Source organism: Leptodactylus fuscus, unplaced genomic scaffold (genome assembly GCF_031893055.1).
Source record: "Leptodactylus fuscus isolate aLepFus1 unplaced genomic scaffold, aLepFus1.hap2 HAP2_SCAFFOLD_411, whole genome shotgun sequence".
NCBI lineage: Eukaryota > Metazoa > Chordata > Amphibia > Anura > Leptodactylidae > Leptodactylus > Leptodactylus fuscus.
Window position 1 is genome coordinate 58,593 of NW_027440436.1, and position 23,778 is coordinate 82,370.

A 23,778-nucleotide genomic window follows, 5' to 3' on the forward strand; every position below is an offset into this window, starting at 1 on the left:
CCATCCACAGCCTCCCCCGGGTACAGTCTAGATACGGACCATCCACAGCCTCCCCCGGGGACAGTCTAGATACGCACCGCCCACAGCGTCCCCCAGCTCCAGTCTAGATACGCACCATCCACAGCGTCCCCCAGCTCCAGTCTAGATACGCACCATCCACAGCCTCCCCCGGGTACAGTCTAGATACGCACCATCCACAGCCTCCCCCGGGTACAGTCTAGATACGCACCATCCACAGCCTTCCCCAGCTCCAGTCTAGATACGCACCATCCACAGCCTCCCCCGACTCCAGTCTAGATACGCACCATCCACAGCCTCCCCCGACTCCAGTCTAGATACGCACCATCCACAGCCTCCCCCGACTCCAGTCTAGATACGCACCATCCACAGCCTCCCCCGGGTACAGTCTAGATACGCACCATCCACAGCCTCCCCCGACTCCAGTCTAGATACGCACCATCCACAGCCTCCCCCGACTCCAGTCTAGATACGCACCATCCACAGCCTCCCCCGACTCCAGTCTAGATACGCACCATCCACAGCCTCCCCCGGGTACAGTCTAGATACGCACCATCCACAGCCTCTCTCGGCTCCAGTCTAGATACGCACCATCCACAGCCTCCCCCGGGTACAGTCTAGATACGCACCATCCACAGCCTCCCCCGGCTCCAGTCTAGATACGCACCATCCACAGCCTCCCCCGGGTACAGTCTAGATACGCACCATCCACAGCCTCCCCCGGGTACAGTCTAGATACGCACCATCCACAGCCTCCCCCGGGTACAGTCTAGATACGCACCATCCACAGCCTCCCCCGGGTACAGTCTAGATACGCACCATCCACAGCCTCTCTCGGCTCCAGTCTAGATACGGACCATCCACAGCCTCTCTCGGGTACAGTCTAGATACGCACCATCCACAGCGTCCCCCAGCTCCAGTCTAGATACGCACCATCCACAGCCTCCCCCGGGTACAGTCTAGATACGCACCATCCACAGCCTCTCTCGGCTCCAGTCTAGATACGCACCATCCACAGCCTCCCCCGGGTACAGTCTAGATACGCACCATCCACAGCGTCCCCCAGCTCCAGTCTAGATACGCACCATCCACAGCGTCCCCCAGCTCCAGTCTAGATACGCACCATCCACAGCCTCCCCCGGGTACAGTCTAGATACGCACCATCCACAGCCTCCCCCGGGTACAGTCTAGATACGGACCATCCACAGCCTCCCCCGGGGACAGTCTAGATACGCACCGCCCACAGCGTCCCCCAGCTCCAGTCTAGATACGCACCATCCACAGCCTCCCCCAGCTCCAGTCTAGATACGCACCATCCACAGTGTCCCCCGGGTACAGTCTAGATACGCACCATCCACAGCCTCCCCCGGGGACAGTCTAGATACGCACCGCCCACAGCGTCCCCCAGCTCCAGTCTAGATACGCACCATCCACAGCGTCCCCCAGCTCCAGTCTAGATACGCACCATCCACAGCCTCCCCCGGGTACAGTCTAGATACGCACCATCCACAGCCTCCCCCGGGTACAGTCTAGATACGCACCATCCACAGCCTCCCCCGAGTGCAGTCTAGATACGCACCATCCACAGCCTCTCTCGGCTCCAGTCTAGATACGCACCATCCACAGCCTCCGCCGGGTACAGTCTAAATATGCACCATCCACAGCCTCCCCCAACTCCAGTCTAGATACGCACCATCCACAGCCTCCGCCGGGTACAGTCTAGATATGCACCATCCACAGCCTCCCCCAGCTCCAGTCTAGATACGCACCATCCACAGCCTCCCCCGGGTACAGTCTAGATATGCACCATCCACAGCCTCCCCAACTCCAGTCTAGATACGCACCATCCACAGCCTCTCTCGGCTCCAGTCTAGATACGGACCATCCACAGCCTCTCTCGGCTGCAGTCTAGATACGCACCATCCACAGCCTCTCTCGGCTCCAGTCTAGATACGCACCATCCACAGCCTCCGCCGGGTACAGTCTAGATATGCACCATCCACAGCCTCCCCCAACTCCAGTCTAGATACGCACCATCCACAGCCTCCCCCGGGTACAGTCTAGATACGCAACATCCACAGCCTCCCTCGGCTCCAGTCTAGATACGCACCATCCACAGCCTCCCCCGACTCCAGTCTAGATATGCACCATCCACAGCCTCCCCCGGGTACAGTCTAGATACGCACCATCCACAGCCTCCCCCGGGTACAGTCTAGATACGCACCATCCACAGCCTCCCCCGGGTACAGTCTAGATACGCACCATCCACAGCCTCCCCCGGGTACAGTCTAGATACGCACCATCCACAGCCTCCCCCGGGTACAGTCTAGATACGCACCATCCACAGCGTCCCCCGGGTACAGTCTAGATACGCACCATCCACAGCGTCCCCTGGCTCCAGTCTAGATACGCACCATCCACAGCCTCCCCCGGGTACAGTCTAGATACGCACCATCCACAGCCTCTCTCGGCTCCAGTCTAGATACGCACCATCCACAGCCTCTCTCGGCTACAGTCTAGATACGCACCATCCACAGCCTCCCCCAACTCCAGTCTAGATACGCACCATCCACAGCCTCCCCCGGGTACAGTCTAGATACGCACCATCCACAGCGTCCCCCGGGTACAGTCTAGATACGCACCATCCACAGCCTCCCCCGGGTACAGTCTAGATACGCACCATCCACAGCCTCTCTCGGCTCCAGTCTAGATACGCACCATCCACAGCCTCTCTCGGCTACAGTCTAGATACGCACCATCCACAGCCTCCCCCAACTCCAGTCTAGATACGCACCATCCACAACCTCCCCCGGGTACAGTCTAGATACGCACCATCCACAGCCTCTCTCGGCTCCAGTCTAGATACGGACCATCCACAGCCTCTCTCGGGTACAGTCTAGATACGCACCATCCACAGCCTCTCTCGGCTCCAGTCTAGATACGCACCATCCACAGCCTCCCCCGGGTACAGTCTAGATACGCACCATCCACAGCGTCCCCCAGCTCCAGTCTAGATACGCACCATCCACAGCCTCCCCCGGGGTACAGTCTAGATACGCACCATCCACAGCGTCCCCTAGCTCCAGTCTAGATACGCACCATCCACAGCCTCCCCCGGGGTACAGTCTAGATACGCACCATCCACAGCCTCCGCCGGCTCCAGTCTAGATACGCACCATCCACAGCCTCCGCCGGCTCCAGTCTAGATACGCACCATCCACAGCATCCCCCAGCTCCAGTCTAGATACGCACCATCCACAGCCTCCCCCGGGTACAGTCTAGATACGCACCATCCACAGCCTCCCCCGGGTACAGTCTAGATACGCACCATCCACAGCCTCCCCCGAGTACAGTCTAGATACGCACCATCCACAGCCTCCCCCGGGGACAGTCTAGATACGCACCACCCACAGCGTCCCCTAGCTCCAGTCTAGATACGCACCATCCACAGCCTCTCTCGGCTCCAGTCCAGATATGCACCATCCACAGCCTCTCTCGGCTACAGTCTAGATACGCACCATACACAGCCTCCCCCAGCTCCAGTCTAGATACGCACCATCCACAGCCTCCCCCAACTCCAGTCTAGATACGCACCATCCACAGCCTCCCCCGGGTACAGTCTAGGAACGCACCATCCACAGCCTCCCCCAACTCCAGTCTAGATACGCACCATCCACAGCGTCCCCCGGGTACAGTCTAGATACGCACCATCCACAGCCTCCCCCGGGTACAGTCTAGATGCGCACCATCCACAGCCTCCCCCAACTCCAGTCTAGATACGCAACATCCACAGCGTGCCCAGCTCCAGTCTAGATACGCACCATCCACAGCGTCCCCCGGGTACAGTCTAGATACGCACCATCCACAGCCTCCCCCGGGTACAGTCTAGATACGCACCATCCACAGCGTCCCCCGGGTACAGTCTAGATATGCACCATCCACAGCCTCCCCCGGGTACAGTCTAGATACGCACCATCCACAGCCTTCCCCAGCTCCAGTCTAGATACGCACCATCCACAGCCTCCCCCGACTCCAGTCTAGATACGCACCATCCACAGCCTCCCCCGACTCCAGTCTAGATACGCACCATCCACAGCCTCCCCCGGGTACAGTCTAGATACGCACCATCCACAGCCTCCCCCGACTCCAGTCTAGATACGCACCATCCACAGCCTTCCCCGACTCCAGTCTAGATACGCACCATCCACAGCCTCCCCCGGGTACAGTCTAGGAACGCACCATCCACAGCCTCCCCCGGGTACAGTCTAGATACGCACCATCCACAGCCTCTCTCGGCTCCAGTCTAGATACGCAACATCCACAGCCTCTCTCGGCTCCAGTCTAGATACGCACCATCCACAGCCTCCCCCGGCTCCAGTCTAGATACGCACCATCCACAGCCTCCCCCGGCTCCAGTCTAGATACGCACCATCCACAGCCTCCCCCGGCTCCAGTCTAGATACGCACCATCCACAGCCTCCCCCGGCTCCAGTCTAGATACGCACCATCCACAGCCTCCCCCGGGTACAGTCTAGATACGCACCATCCACAGCCTCCCCCGGGTACAGTCTAGATACGCACCATCCACAGCCTCCCCCGGGTACAGTCTAGATACGCACCATCCACAGCCTCCCCCGGGTACAGTCTAGATACGCACCATCCACAGCCTCCCCCGGGTACAGTCTAGATACGCACCATCCACAGCCTCCCCCGGGTACAGTCTAGATACGTACCATCCACAGCCTCCCCCGGGTACAGTCTAGATACGCACCATCCACAGCCTCTCTCGGCTCCAGTCTAGATACGGACCATCCACAGCCTCCCCCGGGTACAGTCTAAATACGCACCATCCACAGCGTCCCCTAGCTCCAGTCTAGATACGCACCATCCACAGCCTCCCCCGGGTACAGTCTAGATACGCACCATCCACAGCCTCTCTCGGCTCCAGTCTAGATACGCACCATCCACAGCCTCCCCCGGGTACAGTCTAAATACGCACCATCCACAGCGTCCCCTAGCTCCAGTCTAGATACGCACCATCCACAGCCTCCCCCGGGTACAGTCTAGATACGCACCATCCACAGCCTCCCCCGGGTACAGTCTAGATACGCACCATCCACAGCCTCCCCCGGGTACAGTCTAGATACGCACCATCCACAGCCTCCCCCGGGGACAGTCTAGATACGCACCACCCACAGCGTCCCCTAGCTCCAGTCTAGATACGCACCATCCACAGCCTCCCCCGGGTACAGTCTAGATACGCACCATCCACAGCCTCCCCCGGGTACAGTCTAGATACGCACCATCCACAGCCTCCCCCGGGTACAGTCTAGATACGCACCATCCACAGCCTCTCTCGGCTCCAGTCTAGATATGCACCATCCACAGCCTCCCCTGGGTACAGTCTAGATACGCACCATCCACAGCCTCCCCCGGGTACAGTCTAGATACGCACCATCCACAGCCTCTCTCGGCTCCAGTCTAGATACGCACCATCTACAGCCTCTCTCGGCTACAGTCTAGATACGCACCATACACAGCCTCCCCCAGCTCCAGTCTAGATACGCACCATCCACAGCCTCCCCCAACTCCAGTCTAGATACGCACCATCCACAGCCTCCCCCGGGTACAGTCTAGGAACGTACCATCCACAGCCTCCCCCAACTCCAGTCTAGATACGCACCATCCACAGCCTCCCCCAACTCCAGTCTAGATACGCACCATACACAGCCTCCCCCAGCTCCAGTCTAGATACGCACCATCCACAGCCTCCCCCAACTCCAGTCTAGATACGCACCATCCACAGCCTCCCCCGGGTACAGTCTAGGAACGCACCATCCACAGCCTCCCCCAACTCCAGTCTAGATATGCACCATCCACAGCCTTCCCCGGCTCCAGTCTAGATACGCACCATCCACAGTGTCCCCCGGGTACAGTCTAGATACGCACCATCCACAGCCTCCCCCGGGTACAGTCTAGATGCGCACCATCCACAGCCTCCCCCAACTCCAGTCTAGATACGCAACATCCACAGCGTCCCCCAGCTCCAGTCTAGATACGCACCATCCACAGCGTCCCCCAGCTCCAGTCTAGATACGCACCATCCACAGCCTCCCCCAGCTCCAGTCCAGATACGCACCATCCACAGCGTCCCCCGGGTACAGTCTAGATACGCACCATCCACAGCGTCCCCCGGGTACAGTCTAGATACGCACCGCCCACAGCGTCCCCCAGCTCCAGTCTAGATACGCACCATCCACAGCGTCCCCCAGCTCCAGTCTAGATACGCACCATCCACAGCCTCCCCCGGGTACAGTCTAGATACGCACCATCCACAGCCTCCCCCGGGAACAGTCTAGATACGGACCATCCACAGCCTCCCCCGGGGACAGTCTAGATACGCACCGCCCACAGCGTCCCCCAGCTCCAGTCTAGATACGCACCATCCACAGCCTCCCCCAGCTCCAGTCTAGATACGCACCATCCACAGTGTCCCCCGGGTACAGTCTAGATACGCACCATCCACAGCCTCCCCCGGGGACAGTCTAGATACGCACCGCCCACAGCGTCCCCCAGCTCCAGTCTAGATACGCACCATCCACAGCGTCCCCCAGCTCCAGTCTAGATACGCACCATCCACAGCCTCCCCCGGGTACAGTCTAGATACGCACCATCCACAGCCTCCCCCGGGTACAGTCTAGATATGCACCATCCACAGCCTCCCCCGGGTACAGTCTAGATACGCACCATCCACAGCCTCCCCCGGGTACAGTCTAGATACGCACCATCCACAGCCTCCCCCGGGTACAGTCTAGATACGCAACATCCACAGCCTCTCTCGGCTGCAGTCTAGATACGCACCATCCACAGCCTCTCTCGGCTCCAGTCTAGATACGCACCATCCACAGCCTCCGCCGGGTACAGTCTAGATATGCACCATCCACAGCCTCCGCCGGGTACAGTCTAGATATGCACCATCCACAGCCTCCCCCAGCTCCAGTCTAGATACGCACCATCCACAGCCTCCCCCGGGTACAGTCTAGATATGCACCATCCACAGCCTCCCCCAACTCCAGTCTAGATACGCACCATCCACAGCCTCCCCCGGGTACAGTCTAGATACGGACCATCCACAGCCTCTCTCGGCTGCAGTCTAGATACGCACCATCCACAGCCTCTCTCGGCTCCAGTCTAGATACGCACCATAAACAGCCTCCGCCGGGTACAGTCTAGATATGCACCATCCACAGCCTCCCCCAACTCCAGTCTAGATACGCACCATCCACAGCCTCTCTCGGCTCCAGTCTAGATACGCACCATCCACAGCCTCCCCCGGGTACAGTCTAGATATGCACCATCCACAGCCTCCCCCAACTCCAGTCTAGATACGCACCATCCACAGCCTCTCTCGGCTCCAGTCTAGATACGGACCATCCACAGCCTCTCTCGGCTGCAGTCTAGATACGCACCATCCACAGCCTCTCTCGGCTCCAGTCTAGATACGCACCATAAACAGCCTCCGCCGGGTACAGTCTAGATATGCACCATCCACAGCCTCCCCCAACTCCAGTCTAGATACGCACCATCCACAGCCTCCCCCGGGTACAGTCTAGATACGCAACATCCACAGCCTCTCTCGGCTCCAGTCTAGATACGCACCATCCACAGCCTCCCCCGACTCCAGTCTAGATATGCACCATCCACAGCCTCCCCCGGGTACAGTCTAGATACGCACCATCCACAGCCTCCCCCGGGTACAGTCTAGATACGCACCATCCACAGCCTCCCCCGGGTACAGTCTAGATACGCACCATCCACAGCCTCCCCCGGGTACAGTCTAGATACGCAACATCCACAGCCTCTCTCGGCTCCAGTCTAGATACGCACCATCCACAGCCTCCCCCGACTCCAGTCTAGATATGCACCATCCACAGCCTCCCCCGACTCCAGTCTAGATATGCACCATCCACAGCCTCCCCCGGGTACAGTCTAGATACGCACCATCCACAGCCTCCCCCGGGTACAGTCTAGATACGCACCATCCACAGCCTCCCCCGGGTACAGTCTAGATACGCACCATCCACAGCCTTCCCTGGGTACAGTCTAGATACGCACCATCCACAGCCTCCCCCGGGTACAGTCTAGATACGCACCATCCACAGCGTCCCCCGGGTACAGTCTAGATACGCACCATCCACAGCGTCCCCTGGCTCCAGTCTAGATACGCACCTTCCACAGCCTCTCTCGGCTCCAGTCTAGATACGCACCATCCACAGCCTACCCCAGCTCCAGTCTAGGTACGCACCATCCACAGCCTCCCCCGACTCCAGTCTAGGTACGCACCATCCACAGCCTCCCCCGGGTACAGTCTAGATACGCACCATCCACAGCGTCCCCCGGGTACAGTCTAGATACGCACCATCCACAGCCTCCCCCGGGTACAGTCTAGATACGCACCATCCACAGCCTCTCTCGGCTCCAGTCTAGATACGCACCATCCACAGCCTCTCTCGGCTACAGTCTAGATACGCACCATACACAGCCTCCCCCAGCTCCAGTCTAGATACGCACCATCCACAGCCTCCCCCAACTCCAGTCTAGATACGCACCATCCACAGCCTTCCCCGGGTACAGTCTAGGAACGCACCATCCACAGCCTCCCCCAACTCCAGTCTAGATACGCACCATCCACAGCCTCCCCCAACTCCAGTCTAGATACGCACCATACACAGCCTCCCCCAGCTCCAGTCTAGATACGCACCATCCACAGCCTCCCCCAACTCCAGTCTAGATACGCACCATCCACAGCCTCCCCCGGGTACAGTCTAGGAACGCACCATCCACAGCCTCCCCCAACTCCAGTCTAGATATGCACCATCCACAGCCTTCCCCGGCTCCAGTCTAGATACGCACCATCCACAGCGTCCCCCGGGTACAGTCTAGATACGCACCATCCACAGCCTCCCCCGGGTACAGTCTAGATGCGCACCATCCACAGCCTCCCCCAACTCCAGTCTAGATACGCAACATCCACAGCGTCCCCCAGCTCCAGTCTAGATACGCACCATCCACAGCGTCCCCCAGCTCCAGTCTAGATACGCACCATCCACAGCCTCCCCCAACTCCAGTCTAGATACGCACCATCCACAGCCTCCCCCGGGTACAGTCTAGGAACGCACCATCCACAGCCTCCCCCAGCTCCAGTCTAGATACGCACCATCCACAGCCTCCCCCAGCTCCAGTCTAGATACGCACCATCCACAGCCTCCCCCAACTCCAGTCTAGATACGCACCATCCACAGCCTCCCCCGGGTACAGTCTAGGAACGCACCATCCACAGCCTCCCCCAGCTCCAGTCTAGATACGCACCATCCACAGCCTCCCCCGGGTACAGTCTAGATACGCACCATCCACAGCGTCCCCCAGCTCCAGTCTAGATACGCACCATCCACAGCGTCCCCCGGGTACAGTCTAGATACGCACCATCCACAGCGTCCCCCGGGTACAGTCTAGATACGCACCGCCCACAGCGTCCCCCAGCTCCAGTCTAGATACGCACCATCCACAGCATCCCCCAGATCCAGTCTAGATACGCACCATCCACAGCCTCCGCCGGCTCCAGTCTAGATACGCACCATCCACAGCGTCCCCCGGGTACAGTCTAGATACGCACCATCCACAGCCTCCCCCGGGTACAGTCTAGATACGCACCATCCACAGCCTCCCCCGGGTACAGTCTAGATACGGACCATCCACAGCCTCCCCCGGGGACAGTCTAGATACGCACCGCCCACAGCGTCCCCCAGCTCCAGTCTAGATACGCACCATCCACAGCGTCCCCCAGCTCCAGTCTAGATACGCACCATCCACAGCCTCCCCCGGGTACAGTCTAGATACGCACCATCCACAGCCTCCCCCGGGTACAGTCTAGATACGCACCATCCACAGCCTTCCCCAGCTCCAGTCTAGATACGCACCATCCACAGCCTCCCCCGACTCCAGTCTAGATACGCACCATCCACAGCCTCCCCCGACTCCAGTCTAGATACGCACCATCCACAGCCTCCCCCGACTCCAGTCTAGATACGCACCATCCACAGCCTCCCCCGGGTACAGTCTAGATACGCACCATCCACAGCCTCCCCCGACTCCAGTCTAGATACGCACCATCCACAGCCTCCCCCGACTCCAGTCTAGATACGCACCATCCACAGCCTCCCCCGACTCCAGTCTAGATACGCACCATCCACAGCCTCCCCCGGGTACAGTCTAGATACGCACCATCCACAGCCTCTCTCGGCTCCAGTCTAGATACGCACCATCCACAGCCTCCCCCGGGTACAGTCTAGATACGCACCATCCACAGCCTCCCCCGGCTCCAGTCTAGATACGCACCATCCACAGCCTCCCCCGGGTACAGTCTAGATACGCACCATCCACAGCCTCCCCCGGGTACAGTCTAGATACGCACCATCCACAGCCTCCCCCGGGTACAGTCTAGATACGCACCATCCACAGCCTCCCCCGGGTACAGTCTAGATACGCACCATCCACAGCCTCTCTCGGCTCCAGTCTAGATACGGACCATCCACAGCCTCTCTCGGGTACAGTCTAGATACGCACCATCCACAGCGTCCCCCAGCTCCAGTCTAGATACGCACCATCCACAGCCTCCCCCGGGTACAGTCTAGATACGCACCATCCACAGCCTCTCTCGGCTCCAGTCTAGATACGCACCATCCACAGCCTCCCCCGGGTACAGTCTAGATACGCACCATCCACAGCGTCCCCCAGCTCCAGTCTAGATACGCACCATCCACAGCGTCCCCCAGCTCCAGTCTAGATACGCACCATCCACAGCCTCCCCCGGGTACAGTCTAGATACGCACCATCCACAGCCTCCCCCGGGTACAGTCTAGACACGGACCATCCACAGCCTCCCCCGGGGACAGTCTAGATACGCACCGCCCACAGCGTCCCCCAGCTCCAGTCTAGATACGCACCATCCACAGCCTCCCCCAGCTCCAGTCTAGATACGCACCATCCACAGTGTCCCCCGGGTACAGTCTAGATACGCACCATCCACAGCCTCCCCCGGGGACAGTCTAGATACGCACCGCCCACAGCGTCCCCCAGCTCCAGTCTAGATACGCACCATCCACAGCGTCCCCCAGCTCCAGTCTAGATACGCACCATCCACAGCCTCCCCCGGGTACAGTCTAGATACGCACCATCCACAGCCTCCCCCGGGTACAGTCTAGATACGCACCATCCACAGCCTCCCCCGAGTGCAGTCTAGATACGCACCATCCACAGCCTCTCTCGGCTCCAGTCTAGATACGCACCATCCACAGCCTCCGCCGGGTACAGTCTAAATATGCACCATCCACAGCCTCCCCCAACTTCAGTCTAGATACGCACCATCCACAGCCTCCGCCGGGTACAGTCTAGATATGCACCATCCACAGCCTCCCCCAGCTCCAGTCTAGATACGCACCATCCACAGCCTCCCCCGGGTACAGTCTAGATATGCACCATCCACAGCCTCCCCAACTCCAGTCTAGATACGCACCATCCACAGCCTCTCTCGGCTCCAGTCTAGATACGGACCATCCACAGCCTCTCTCGGCTGCAGTCTAGATACGCACCATCCACAGCCTCTCTCGGCTCCAGTCTAGATACGCACCATCCACAGCCTCCGCCGGGTACAGTCTAGATATGCACCATCCACAGCCTCCCCCAACTCCAGTCTAGATACGCACCATCCACAGCCTCCCCCGGGTACAGTCTAGATACGCAACATCCACAGCCTCTCTCGGCTCCAGTCTAGATACGCACCATCCACAGCCTCCCCCGACTCCAGTCTAGATATGCACCATCCACAGCCTCCCCCGGGTACAGTCTAGATACGCACCATCCACAGCCTCCCCCGGGTACAGTCTAGATACGCACCATCCACAGCCTCCCCCGGGTACAGTCTAGATACGCACCATCCACAGCCTCCCCCGGGTACAGTCTAGATACGCACCATCCACAGCCTCCCCCGGGTACAGTCTAGATACGCACCATCCACAGCGTCCCCCGGGTACAGTCTAGATACGCACCATCCACAGCGTCCCCTGGCTCCAGTCTAGATACGCACCATCCACAGCCTCCCCCGGGTACAGTCTAGATACGCACCATCCACAGCCTCTCTCGGCTCCAGTCTAGATACGCACCATCCACAGCCTCTCTCGGCTACAGTCTAGATACGCACCATCCACAGCCTCCCCCAACTCCAGTCTAGATACGCACCATCCACAGCCTCCCCCGGGTACAGTCTAGATACGCACCATCCACAGCGTCCCCCGGGTACAGTCTAGATACGCACCATCCACAGCCTCCCCCGGGTACAGTCTAGATACGCACCATCCACAGCCTCTCTCGGCTCCAGTCTAGATACGCACCATCCACAGCCTCTCTCGGCTACAGTCTAGATACGCACCATCCACAGCCTCCCCCAACTCCAGTCTAGATACGCACCATCCACAACCTCCCCCGGGTACAGTCTAAATACGCACCATCCACAGCCTCCCCCGGGTACAGTCTAGGAACGCACCATCCACAGCCTCCCCCAACTCCAGTCTAGATACGCACCATCCACAGCCTCCCCCAACTCCAGTCTAGATACGCACCATACACAGCCTCCCCCAGCTCCAGTCTAGATACGCACCATCCACAGCCTCCCCCAACTCCAGTCTAGATACGCACCATCCACAGCCTCCCCCGGGTACAGTCTAGGAACGCACCATCCACAGCCTCCCCCAACTCCAGTCTAGATATGCACCATCCACAGCCTTCCCCGGCTCCAGTCTAGATACGCACCATCCACAGCGTCCCCCGGGTACAGTCTAGATACGCACCATCCACAGCCTCCCCCGGGTACAGTCTAGATGCGCACCATCCACAGCCTCCCCCAACTCCAGTCTAGATACGCAACATCCACAGCGTCCCCCAGCTCCAGTCTAGATACGCACCATCCACAGCGTCCCCCAGCTCCAGTCTAGATACGCACCATCCACAGCCTCCCCCAGCTCCAGTCTAGATACGCACCATCCACAGCGTCCCCCGGGTACAGTCTAGATACGCACCATCCACAGCGTCCCCCGGGTACAGTCTAGATACGCACCGCCCACAGCGTCCCCCAGCTCCAGTCTAGATACGCACCATCCACAGCGTCCCCCAGCTCCAGTCTAGATACGCACCATCCACAGCGTCCCCCAGCTCCAGTCTAGATACGCACCATCCACAGCCTCCCCCGGGTACAGTCTAGATACGCACCATCCACAGCCTCCCCCGGGTACAGTCTAGATACGCACCATCCACAGCCTCCCCCGGGGACAGTCTAGATACGCACCGCCCACAGCGTCCCCCAGCTCCAGTCTAGATACGCACCATCCACAGCCTCCCCCAGCTCCAGTCTAGATACGCACCATCCACAGCGTCCCCCGGGTACAGTCTAGATACGCACCATCCACAGCCTCCCCCGGGTACAGTCTAGATACGCACCGCCCACAGCGTCCCCCAGCTCCAGTCTAGATACGCACCATCCACAGCCTCCCCCGGGTACAGTCTAGATACGCACCGCCCACAGCGTCCCCCAGCTCCAGTCTAGATACGCACCATCCACAGCCTCCCCCGGGTACAGTCTAGATACGCACCATCCACAGCGTCCCCCGGGTACAGTCTAGATACGCACCATCCACAGCCTTCCCCAGCTCCAGTCTAGATACGCACCATCCACAGCCTCCCCCGACTCCAGTCTAGATACGCACCATCCACAGCCTCCCCCGACTCCAGTCTAGATATGCACCATCCACAGCCTCCGCCGGCTCCAGTCTAGATACGCACCATCCACAGCCTCCCCCGACTCCAGTCTAGATACGCACCATCCACAGCCTCCCCCGACTCCAGTCTAGATACGCACCATCCACAGCCTCCCCCGGGTACAGTCTAGATACGCACCATCCACAGCCTCCCCCGGCTCCAGTCTAGATACGCACCATCCACAGCCTCCCCCGGGTACAGTCTAGATACGCACCATCCACAGCCTCCCCCGGGTACAGTCTAGATACGCACCATCCACAGCGTCCCCCGGGTACAGTCTAGATACGCACCATCCACAGCGTCCCCCGGGTACAGTCTAGATACGCACCATCCACAGCCTCCGCCGGCTCCAGTCTAGATACGCACCATCCACAGCCTCCCCCGACTCCAGTCTAGATACGCACCATCCACAGCCTCCCCCGACTCCAGTCTAGATACGCACCATCCACAGCCTCCCCCGGGTACAGTCTAGATACGCACCATCCACAGCCTCCCCCGGCTCCAGTCTAGATACGCACCATCCACAGCCTCCCCCGGGTACAGTCTAGATACGCACCATCCACAGCCTCCCCCGGGTACAGTCTAGATACGCACCATCCACAGCCTCCCCCGGGTACAGTCTAGATACGCACCATCCACAGCCTCCGCCGGCTCCAGTCTAGATACGCAAAATCCACAGCCTTCCCCGGCTCCAGTCTAGATACGTACCATCCACAGCCTCCCCCGGGTACAGTCTAGATACGCACCATCCACAGCCTCTCTCGGCTCCAGTCTAGATACGCAAAATCCACAGCCTCTCTCGGCTCCAGTCTAGATACGCACCATCCACAGCCTCCGCCGGCTCCAGTCTAGATACGCACCATCCACAGCCTCTCTCGGCTCCAGTCTAGATACGCAACATCCACAGCCTCTCTCGGCTCCAGTCTAGATACGCACCATCCACAGCCTCCCCCGGCTCCAGTCTAGATACGCACCATCCACAGCCTCCCCCGGGTACAGTCTAGATACGCACCATCCACAGCCTCCCCCGGGTACAGTCTAGATACGCACCATCCACAGCCTCCCCCGGGTACAGTCTAGATACGCACCATCCACAGCCTCCCCCGGCTCCAGTCTAGATACGCACCATCCACAGCCTCCCCCGGGTACAGTCTAGATACGCACCATCCACAGCCTCCCCCGGGTACAGTCTAGATACGCACTATCCACAGCCTTCCCCAGCTCCAGTCTAGATACGCACCATCCACAGCCTCCGCCGGCTCCAGTCTAGATACGCAAAATCCACAGCCTTCCCCGGCTCCAGTCTAGATACGTACCATCCACAGCCTCCCCCGGGTACAGTCTAGATACGCACCATCCACAGCCTCTCTCGGCTCCAGTCTAGATACGCAAAATCCACAGCCTCTCTCGGCTCCAGTCTAGATACGCACCATCCACAGCCTCCCCCGGGTACAGTCTAGATATGCACCATCCACAGCCTTCCCCGGCTCCAGTCTAGATACGCACCATCCACAGCCTCTCTCGGCTCCAGTCTAGATACGCAAAATCCACAGCCTCTCTCGGCTCCAGTCTAGATACGCACCATCCACAGCCTCCCCCGGGTACAGTCTAGATATGCACCATCCACAGCCTTCCCCGGCTCCAGTCTAGATACGCACCATCCACAGCCTCCCCCGACTCCAGTCTAGATACGCACCATCCACAGCCTCCCCCGGGTACAGTCTAGATACGCACCATCCACAGCCTCCCCCGACTCCAGTCTAGATACGCACCATCCACAGCCTCCCCCGGGTACAGTCTAGATACGCACCATCCACAGCCTCCCCCGGGTACAGTCTAGATACGCACCATCCACAGCCTCCCCCGGGTACAGTCTAGATACGCACCATCCACAGCGTCCCCCGGGTACAGTCTAGATACGCACCATCCACAGCCTCCCCCAGCTCCAGTCTAGATACGCACCATCCACAGCCTTCCCCAGCTCCAGTCTAGATACGCACCATCCACAGCCTCCCCCAGCTCCAGTCTAGATACGCACCATCCACAGCCTCCCCCAGCTCCAGTCTAGATACGCACCATCCACAGCGTCCCCCGGGTACAGTCTAGATACGCACCATCCACAGCCTCCCCCGGGTACAGTCTAGATACGCACCATCCACAGCCTCCCACAGATCTAGTTAGAAGAGAACCTGAGACATCCAGCCACTAGAAAGAACAGACTGAGGGCCTAAGAGATTGCAGGTGACTGAACTCCCATCTCATACCAACCAGGCACGGATGAACCATTCTCTTCAGTCACTTACTGATTCTCTTGTCTCATCTTTCTATAAACCTCAAACTGCAGATCTCCCTCTCCCAGGAAAAGTTCCTCATCGGTGGAGAGGTCACAGAACACTGTAAGTCCATCTGAAAGGCACAGCAAAGAGACATCAGGTGTAAGCAAGTATTCGGCCTTTCCCCACCTCCAGACATTGCGGATCACGCACCTTTATCCAGACGAGACAGAGTGTAGTCAATGATTTTCACTTGTATCCCGGCGCTGGGAATCTCCAACATCTCGCCTTGTAAATTCACTGCCAAAGTGCAAGACGACGATTTCTCAATCAAGAGATTGCCCCAATGCAAATCCCTTAAAAGAAAAAAGATGGTTAGATGTAGAGAGTGGAGGATGCGGAGAACGGCGGTCCGGACAAGGACGGCTGATAACAGAGAGCAAATACCTGTGCTCAAATCTCAGCTCCTCTTCAGCTACAGCCAGGGCTGCCGTCACTTGGTGTAAGATGCTACGGGAGGTGGCCACAGACGGCAGCTGTGAATGGACAAAAAGATGCAACCAAAACCGAGCAAGAAAACCCACCAGGATCCTGATAAGAAGCAGAGCAGCGGCACAGACACTAGCTCCACGCCGTCAGCGCTCACCTTACAACTCGCCTGCTCCAAGTCTTCTCCACCAAACTCAAACTCCAGGATCATGAAGAGCTGCTCAGGCCCAAAAAGATCTGCAGGCAAAGAACAAGGCGCTCAAGACAAAAGGCAATGCGGAGGAGAGTCAATCCCCGGCACGATGGAGGCCATCAGGGTAGGCTAGCAGTCGTAGGCCACAGCCTCAGGATCTGGAGTAGGTCACTCCACAGTCTATCCTTCTAGACCCTCACGTGTGACTACAGGGCTCTTCTACTGAAGTATTCTACACTTTTCTATAATCCAGGACCCCTCCCCCATCACGGAGCCGTATCTGAATCCACTGCTGGTAAATACAGTACAGAAAACGACCAGATGAGCTGTGAAGGATCAGGACAATAGAGCAAAGATGAGGGATAAATCATATAAACCATAAAGAACTCCATGCAAGCAGATTAAAGGGGTCTTCCCATCTCAGACGCTGCCTGCAATCTCTTCTCACTTCCTGGATTTCTCCCAATACTTATGCAGATCAGATAATATGCAGACACTTGTAGGGAACAGGCTCAGTGTTATCTGTGTGTTCACATAGAGAGATAAGAGACTGATTGTCCTGCCAGCAGAGCAGGGAGTGACATCACTTGTCCTATCTCACAGGTCTGGCGCTATGGAAACGCTGTGTAAACATAAGGTCACACAGCAGGCAAACAAAGCAGCATTTCTCAAGCAATATATTTATATAAGAAAAGTCTTCAATTTACATAACTACCAGTATAGACAGGATCCTTGAGATGGGTCAACCCCTTTAATAATCTACAGGAGATGATGGAGGGGCCCCAGGGGTCACGTTGCTGTTATACAGAAGGCATTGCTCTTACCAGGCCGCTCATTCTCTGTCCCCTTCTCTTCAGAAAATGTGTCCCATGCAGAAAGCAATTCGGAGGGATATGAGCCCTGCACACAGTGAGCCCTACAAGAGGGAGGGAAAGGGTTAACCCGCTGGCCAGTCACAGCCTAACCCCAATGATTGCCATTATTCATTAGGAACTTCCACCCCACTTAGCTGGCTGGTCAAGTGACTCATATACACTGAATGTGATTGGTCAAAGCGCTCACTGAAGCTCCACCCCTTTACTCATTCACTTACAGGTAAAATCAAGAGGACATAAGAAAAATCAGAGGCTCGGGGTGCAATCTACTGCAAGCTGAAGACATCACATTAGTATGGAAAACTCAGATACCATGGAGGCTCTCGTGAAGAGGACAGAAAGGGTTAATGCCAGGGTAAAATGGCTGCCATTGCCAAACTCCAAAAGGGTGGGATCTTAGGAGTCAGGTTGCATTCACACCTCCATAATGTGAGTCCATGGCGAAACCAGAAACAGAAAACAGCAGGAGAGACCACCAACATGCCCCCCCAACTATCACCATGTGTGCCAGCATATACTAGAGGGGTGAATGCAGCAGTCACCAGGAACAGGTGAAGCCCCCAGGACCCAACATAGCTACTATCCTACAGACCAGTCCGTACCAGTACAATGTCACCCACCAGTAACTCACCACACCATCCATAACCACAGAACAAGAGAGTAAGGAGGAGAGAAAGCAGGAGGCGGAGAAGATGGGAGGGAAGGCCTCACGAATGCAGCTGGATGAAGCCCCCCAGGACCCAGCATAGCTACTATCCTACAGACCAGTCCGTACCAGTACAATGTCACCCACCAGTAACTCACCACACCATCCATAACCACAGAACAAGAGAGTAAGGAGGAGAGAAAGCAGGAGGCGGAGAAGATGGGAGGGAAGGCCTCACGAATGCAGCTGGATGAAGCCCCCCAGGACCCAACATAGCTACTATCCTACAGACCAGTCCGTACCAGTACAATGTCACCCACCAGTAACTCACCACACCATTCATAACCACAGAACAAGAGAGTAAGGAGGAGAGAAAGCAGGAGGCGGAGAAGACGGGGGGGAGGCCTCACGAATGCAGCTGGATGAAGCCCCCCAGGACCCAGCATAGCTACTATCCTACAGACCAGTCCGTACCAGTACAATGTCACCCACCAGTAACTCACCACACCATCCATAACCACAGAACAAGAGAGTAAGGAGGAGAGAAAGCAGGAGGCGGAGAAGACGGGGGGGGGGAGGCCTCACGAATGCAGCTGGATGAAGCCCCCCAGGACCCAGCATAGCTACTATCCTACAGACCAGTCTGTACCAGTACAATGTCACCCACCAGTAACTCACCACACCATCCATAACCACAGAACAAGAGAGTAAGGAGGAGAGAAAGCAGGAGGCGGAGAAGACGGGGGGGGGAGGCCTCACGAATGCAGCTGGATGAAGCCCCCCAGGACCCAGCATAGCTACTATCCTACAGACCAGTCCGTACCAGTACAATGTCACCCACCAGTAACTCACCACACCATTCATAACCACAGAACAAGAGAGTAAGGAGGAGAGAAAGCAGGAGGCGGAGAAGACGGGGGGGAGGCCTCACGAATGCAGCTGGATGAAGCCCCCCAGGACCCAGCATAGCTACTATCCTACAGACCAGTCCGTACCAGTACAATGTCACCCACCAGTAACTCACCACACCATCCATAACCACAGAACAAGAGAGTAAGGAGGAGAGAAAGCAGGAGGCGGAGAAGACGGGAGGGAAGAACTCACGAATGCAGCTGGATGAAGCCCCCCAGGACCCAGCATAGCTACTATCCTACAGACCAGTCCGTACCAGTACAATGTCACCAACCAGTAACTCACCACACCATCCATAACCACAGAACAAGAGAGTAAGGAGGAGAGAAAGCAGAAGGCGGAGAAGACGGGGGGGGGGGGTAGGGAAGGCCTCACGAATGCAGCTGGATGAAGCCCCCCAGGACCCAGCATAGCTACTATCCTACAGACCAGTCTGTACCAGTACAATGTCACCCACCAGTAACTCACCACACCATCCATAACCACAGAACAAGAGAGTAAGGAGGAGAGAAAGCAGGAGGCGGAGAAGACGGGAGGGAAGAACTCACGAATGCAGCTGGATGAAGCCACTGGTCCGGTTCTCTACTCCTTCACTCAATAGGCTGAGTTCCCTGAAATAAGAAGAAAGACTGATGAGGACTCCCATGTCTGTATCTTAATGGCAGAAAGGGGGATCCGCAGAGTGACAGAAACGTCTGCAACCTTCTCTATCAGTCCTATACAGTCCTATGAAAAAGTTTGGGCACCCCTGTTAATCTTAATCATTTTTAGTTCTAAATATTTTGGTGTTTGCAACAGCCATTTCAGTTTGATATATCTAATAACTGATGGACACAGTAATATTTCAGGATTGAAATGAGGTTTATTGCACTAACAGAAAATGCGCAATATGCATTAAACCAAAATTTGACCGGTGCAAAAGTATGGGCACCTCAACAGAAAAGTGACATTAGTATTTAGTAGATCCTCCTTTTGCAAAGATAACAGCCTCTAGTCGCTTCCTGTAGCTTTTAATCAGTTCCTGGATCCTGGATAAAGGTATTTTGGACAAACAATTCAAGTTCAGTTAAGTTAGATGGTCGCCGAGCATGGACAGCCCGCTTCAAATCATCCCACAGATGTTCAATGATATTCAGGTCTGGGGACTGGGATGGCCATTCCAGAACATTGTCATTGTTCCTCTGCATGAATGCCTGAGGATTTGGAGCGGTGTTTTGGATCATTGTCTTGCTGAAATATCCATCCCCGGCGTAACTTCAACTTCGTCACTGATTCTTGAACATTATTCTCAAGAATCTGCTGATACTGAGTGGAATCCATGCGACTCTCAACTTTAACAAGATTCCCGATGCCGGCATTGGCCACACAGCCCCAAAGCATGATGGAACCTCCACCAAATCTTACAGTGGGTAGCATGTGTTTTTCTTGGAATGCTGTTTCTTTTTGGACGCCATGCATAACGCCTTTTTTTTATAACCAAACAACTCAATCTTTGTTTCCAAAATGAAGTTGGCTTCTCCAAATGTGCTTTTTCATACCTCAGGCAACTCTATTTGGGGCGTACGTGCAGAAACGGCTTCTTTCTCATCACTCTCCCATACAGCTTCTATTTGTGCAAAGTGCGCTGTATAGTTGACCGATGCACAGTGACACCATCTGCAGCAAGATGATGCTGCAGCTCTTTGGAGGTGTCTGTGGATTGTCCTTGACTGTTCTCACCATTCTTCTTCTCTGCCTTTCTGATATTTTTCTTGGCCTGCCACTTCTGGGCTTAACAAGAACTGTCCCTGTGCTCTTCCATTTCCTTACTATGTTCCTCACAGTGGAAACTGACAGGTTAAATCTCTGAGACAACGTTTTGTATCCTTCCCCTGAACAACTATGTTGAACAATCTTTGTTTTCAGATCATTTGAGAGCGGGCTGTCCATGTTCGGCGACCATCAAACTTAACTGAACTTGAATTGTTTTGTAGAAAGAAATGGTCCAAAATCCCTTCATCCAGGATCCAGGAACTGATTAAAAGCTACAGGAAGCGACTAGAGGCTGTTATCTTTGCAAAAGGAGGATCTACTAAATATTAATGTCACTTTTCTGTTGAGGTGCCCATACTTTTGCACCGGTCAAATTTTGGTGTAATGCATATTGCGCATTTTCTGTTAGTACAATAAACCTCATTTCAATCCTGAAATATTACTGTGTCCATCAGTTATTAGATATATCAAACTGAAATGGCTGCTGCAAACACCAAAATATTTAGAACTAAAAATGATTAAGATTAATAGGGGTGCCCAAACTTTTTCATAGGACTGTAAGTAAACATGTAATAACTGGCTGATCGACCATCCTGGTCCCTCGGGATTTCTGCTCCGTCAGGGATTAGTCTCCATCCTTTTGCCTTGCTGTAACCCATGGAGAGATCCTGTGTGAATGGAGCAGTTCTTTATGTAGTTCGGGGTTGGAGAAGTGTTAGCCAGGAGGCCGCTCAGGATCCTCTAGTAGGCCACATATTAGATCAGGATAGCATATCTTATGGGGGGGGGGGATAAAGGCCAAGCAGTCACCATCCTCCCAGTGACCTGAGACTTGTAGATATGGGCACCCCTTGGTACAAGCAGAGAGCCCCCATACTGGGGAAATGCCCCACAAGCAGATGCCAGAGCCGAGTGCAGGTTTAGGAGCTGGTGGTTATACTCACTTGGAGATGATGATTTCTGGGAGAATTTCTGCAAAACTCTTCTGATGCTCCCCATTAATCTTCAGGGAACCTTCTATGGGGATGACCTGGGAGAAGACAGTGAGAGGAGAGTCCTGGTGAGAGGACAAATAGCCACTTAAGCAATCGTGGCAACACCAGCAGAAGTCCATCAGGGTTTGGGCATAAGGCAGTCCGTTATACTTGGACAAGATAACCATGTGGTTATTAATGGGTAACAAAACCTTCTGGATCCTGAAGAGTCAGAAGGAAGTCTATGGGGCATGGCTGCATTCCTTGTAAGCCTCTCCAGGCCGTCACACGCCGTAAAGATATAACATCACCCCAATAAAAACTAGTCATATGGGGCGTCAAAACAGGGCGACCACTAGACTGAAACCCACCCACTGGCAGCCAAGGACAAGCACGTCATAGAAAGTCCACTATAGCATTCTATATATCCAGTGTGCGCAACCTAATCCAGAAGAGAAAGGTCTCAATAAACCCCGTCATAGCCATAGAGGACTCACAAAGGACATGACAGTCCCAGGTTCTGCCTCTGTAATGGGAATGTACCTGTATGTAAAGACGAGTGGCGCTATAGAACCGTCGTCAGGATCACAGCTACCATGGACTTGACATGGCGGAGATCCTGGTAAGGGGGGTCCGGACTGTAATTGTTCTAAACACCATCCTCCCATGTTGTGAAATGATTGAATTCACAGAATTTTGGGAGTCTTGAGTTTTGTATACCTCATATAGAACCCTTCCCCTGTCCCACACCTCGGACTGTGAGATCTATTCGGGACACTCCTCATATACTGGTTAGTCCTAGAACCCTTCCCCTGTCCCACACCTCGGACTGTGAGATCTATTCGGGACACTCCTCATATACCGGTTAGTCCTAGAACCCTTCCCCTGTCCCACACCTCGGACTGTGAGATCTATTCGGGACACTCCTCATATACCGGTTAGTCCTAGAACCCTTCCCCTGTCCCACACCTCGGACTGTGAGATCTATTCGGGACACTCCTCATATACTGGTTAGTCCTAGAACCCTTCCCCTGTCCCATACCTCAGACTGTGAGATCTATTCGGGACATTCCTCATATACTGGTTAGTCCTAGAACCCTTCCCCTGTCCCATACCTCAGACTGTGAGATCTATTCGGGACATTCCTCCTCATATACTGGTTAGTCCAAGAACCCTTCCCCTGTCCCATACCTCGGACTGTGAGATCTATTCGGGACATTGCTCCTCATATACCGGTTAGTCCTAGAACCCTTGCCCTGTCCCACACCTCGGACTGTGAGATCTATTCGGGACATTGCTCCTCATATACCGGTTAGTCCTAGAACCCTTCCCCTGTCCCACACCTCGGACTGTGAGATCTATTCGGGACACTCCTCCTCATATACCGGTTAGTCCAAGAACCCTTCCCCTGTCCCATACCTCGGACTGTGAGAGCTATTCGGGACATTCCTCCTCATATACCGGTTAGTCCTAGAACCCTTACCCTGTCCCACACCTCGGACTGTGAGATCTATTCGGGACACTCCTCCTCATATACCGGTTAGTCCTAGAACCCTTCCCCTGTCCCACACCTCAGACTGAGATCTATTCGGGACACTCCTCCTCATATACCGGTTAGTCCTAGAACCCTTCCTCTGTCCCACACCTCAGACTGTGAGATCTATTCGGGACACTCCTCCTCATATACCGGTTAGTCCAAGAACCCTTCCCCTGTCCCATACCTCGGACTGTGAGATCTATTCGGGACATTGCTCCTCATATACCGGTTAGTCCTAGAACC

At 56.0% G+C, this 23,778-nt stretch overlaps 1 protein-coding gene across 1 annotated transcript in view; it reads right to left on the minus strand.

Moving 5' to 3' along the window:
* The window catches only part of HASPIN (histone H3 associated protein kinase), a gene marked incomplete at its 5' end in the record, with an annotated part of 89,823 nt that overhangs the window by 57,863 nt on the left and 8,182 nt on the right, over positions 1 to 23,778 (minus strand). The window contains 7 exons of the mRNA XM_075261806.1: positions 16,188 to 16,290; positions 16,371 to 16,513; positions 16,605 to 16,693; positions 16,804 to 16,883; positions 17,664 to 17,755; positions 19,821 to 19,883; positions 21,969 to 22,054. Coding sequence (XP_075117907.1) covers positions 16,188 to 16,290; positions 16,371 to 16,513; positions 16,605 to 16,693; positions 16,804 to 16,883; positions 17,664 to 17,755; positions 19,821 to 19,883; positions 21,969 to 22,054 — 656 coding nt within the window. The remainder of the gene's footprint in view (positions 1 to 16,187; positions 16,291 to 16,370; positions 16,514 to 16,604; positions 16,694 to 16,803; positions 16,884 to 17,663; positions 17,756 to 19,820; positions 19,884 to 21,968; positions 22,055 to 23,778) is intronic.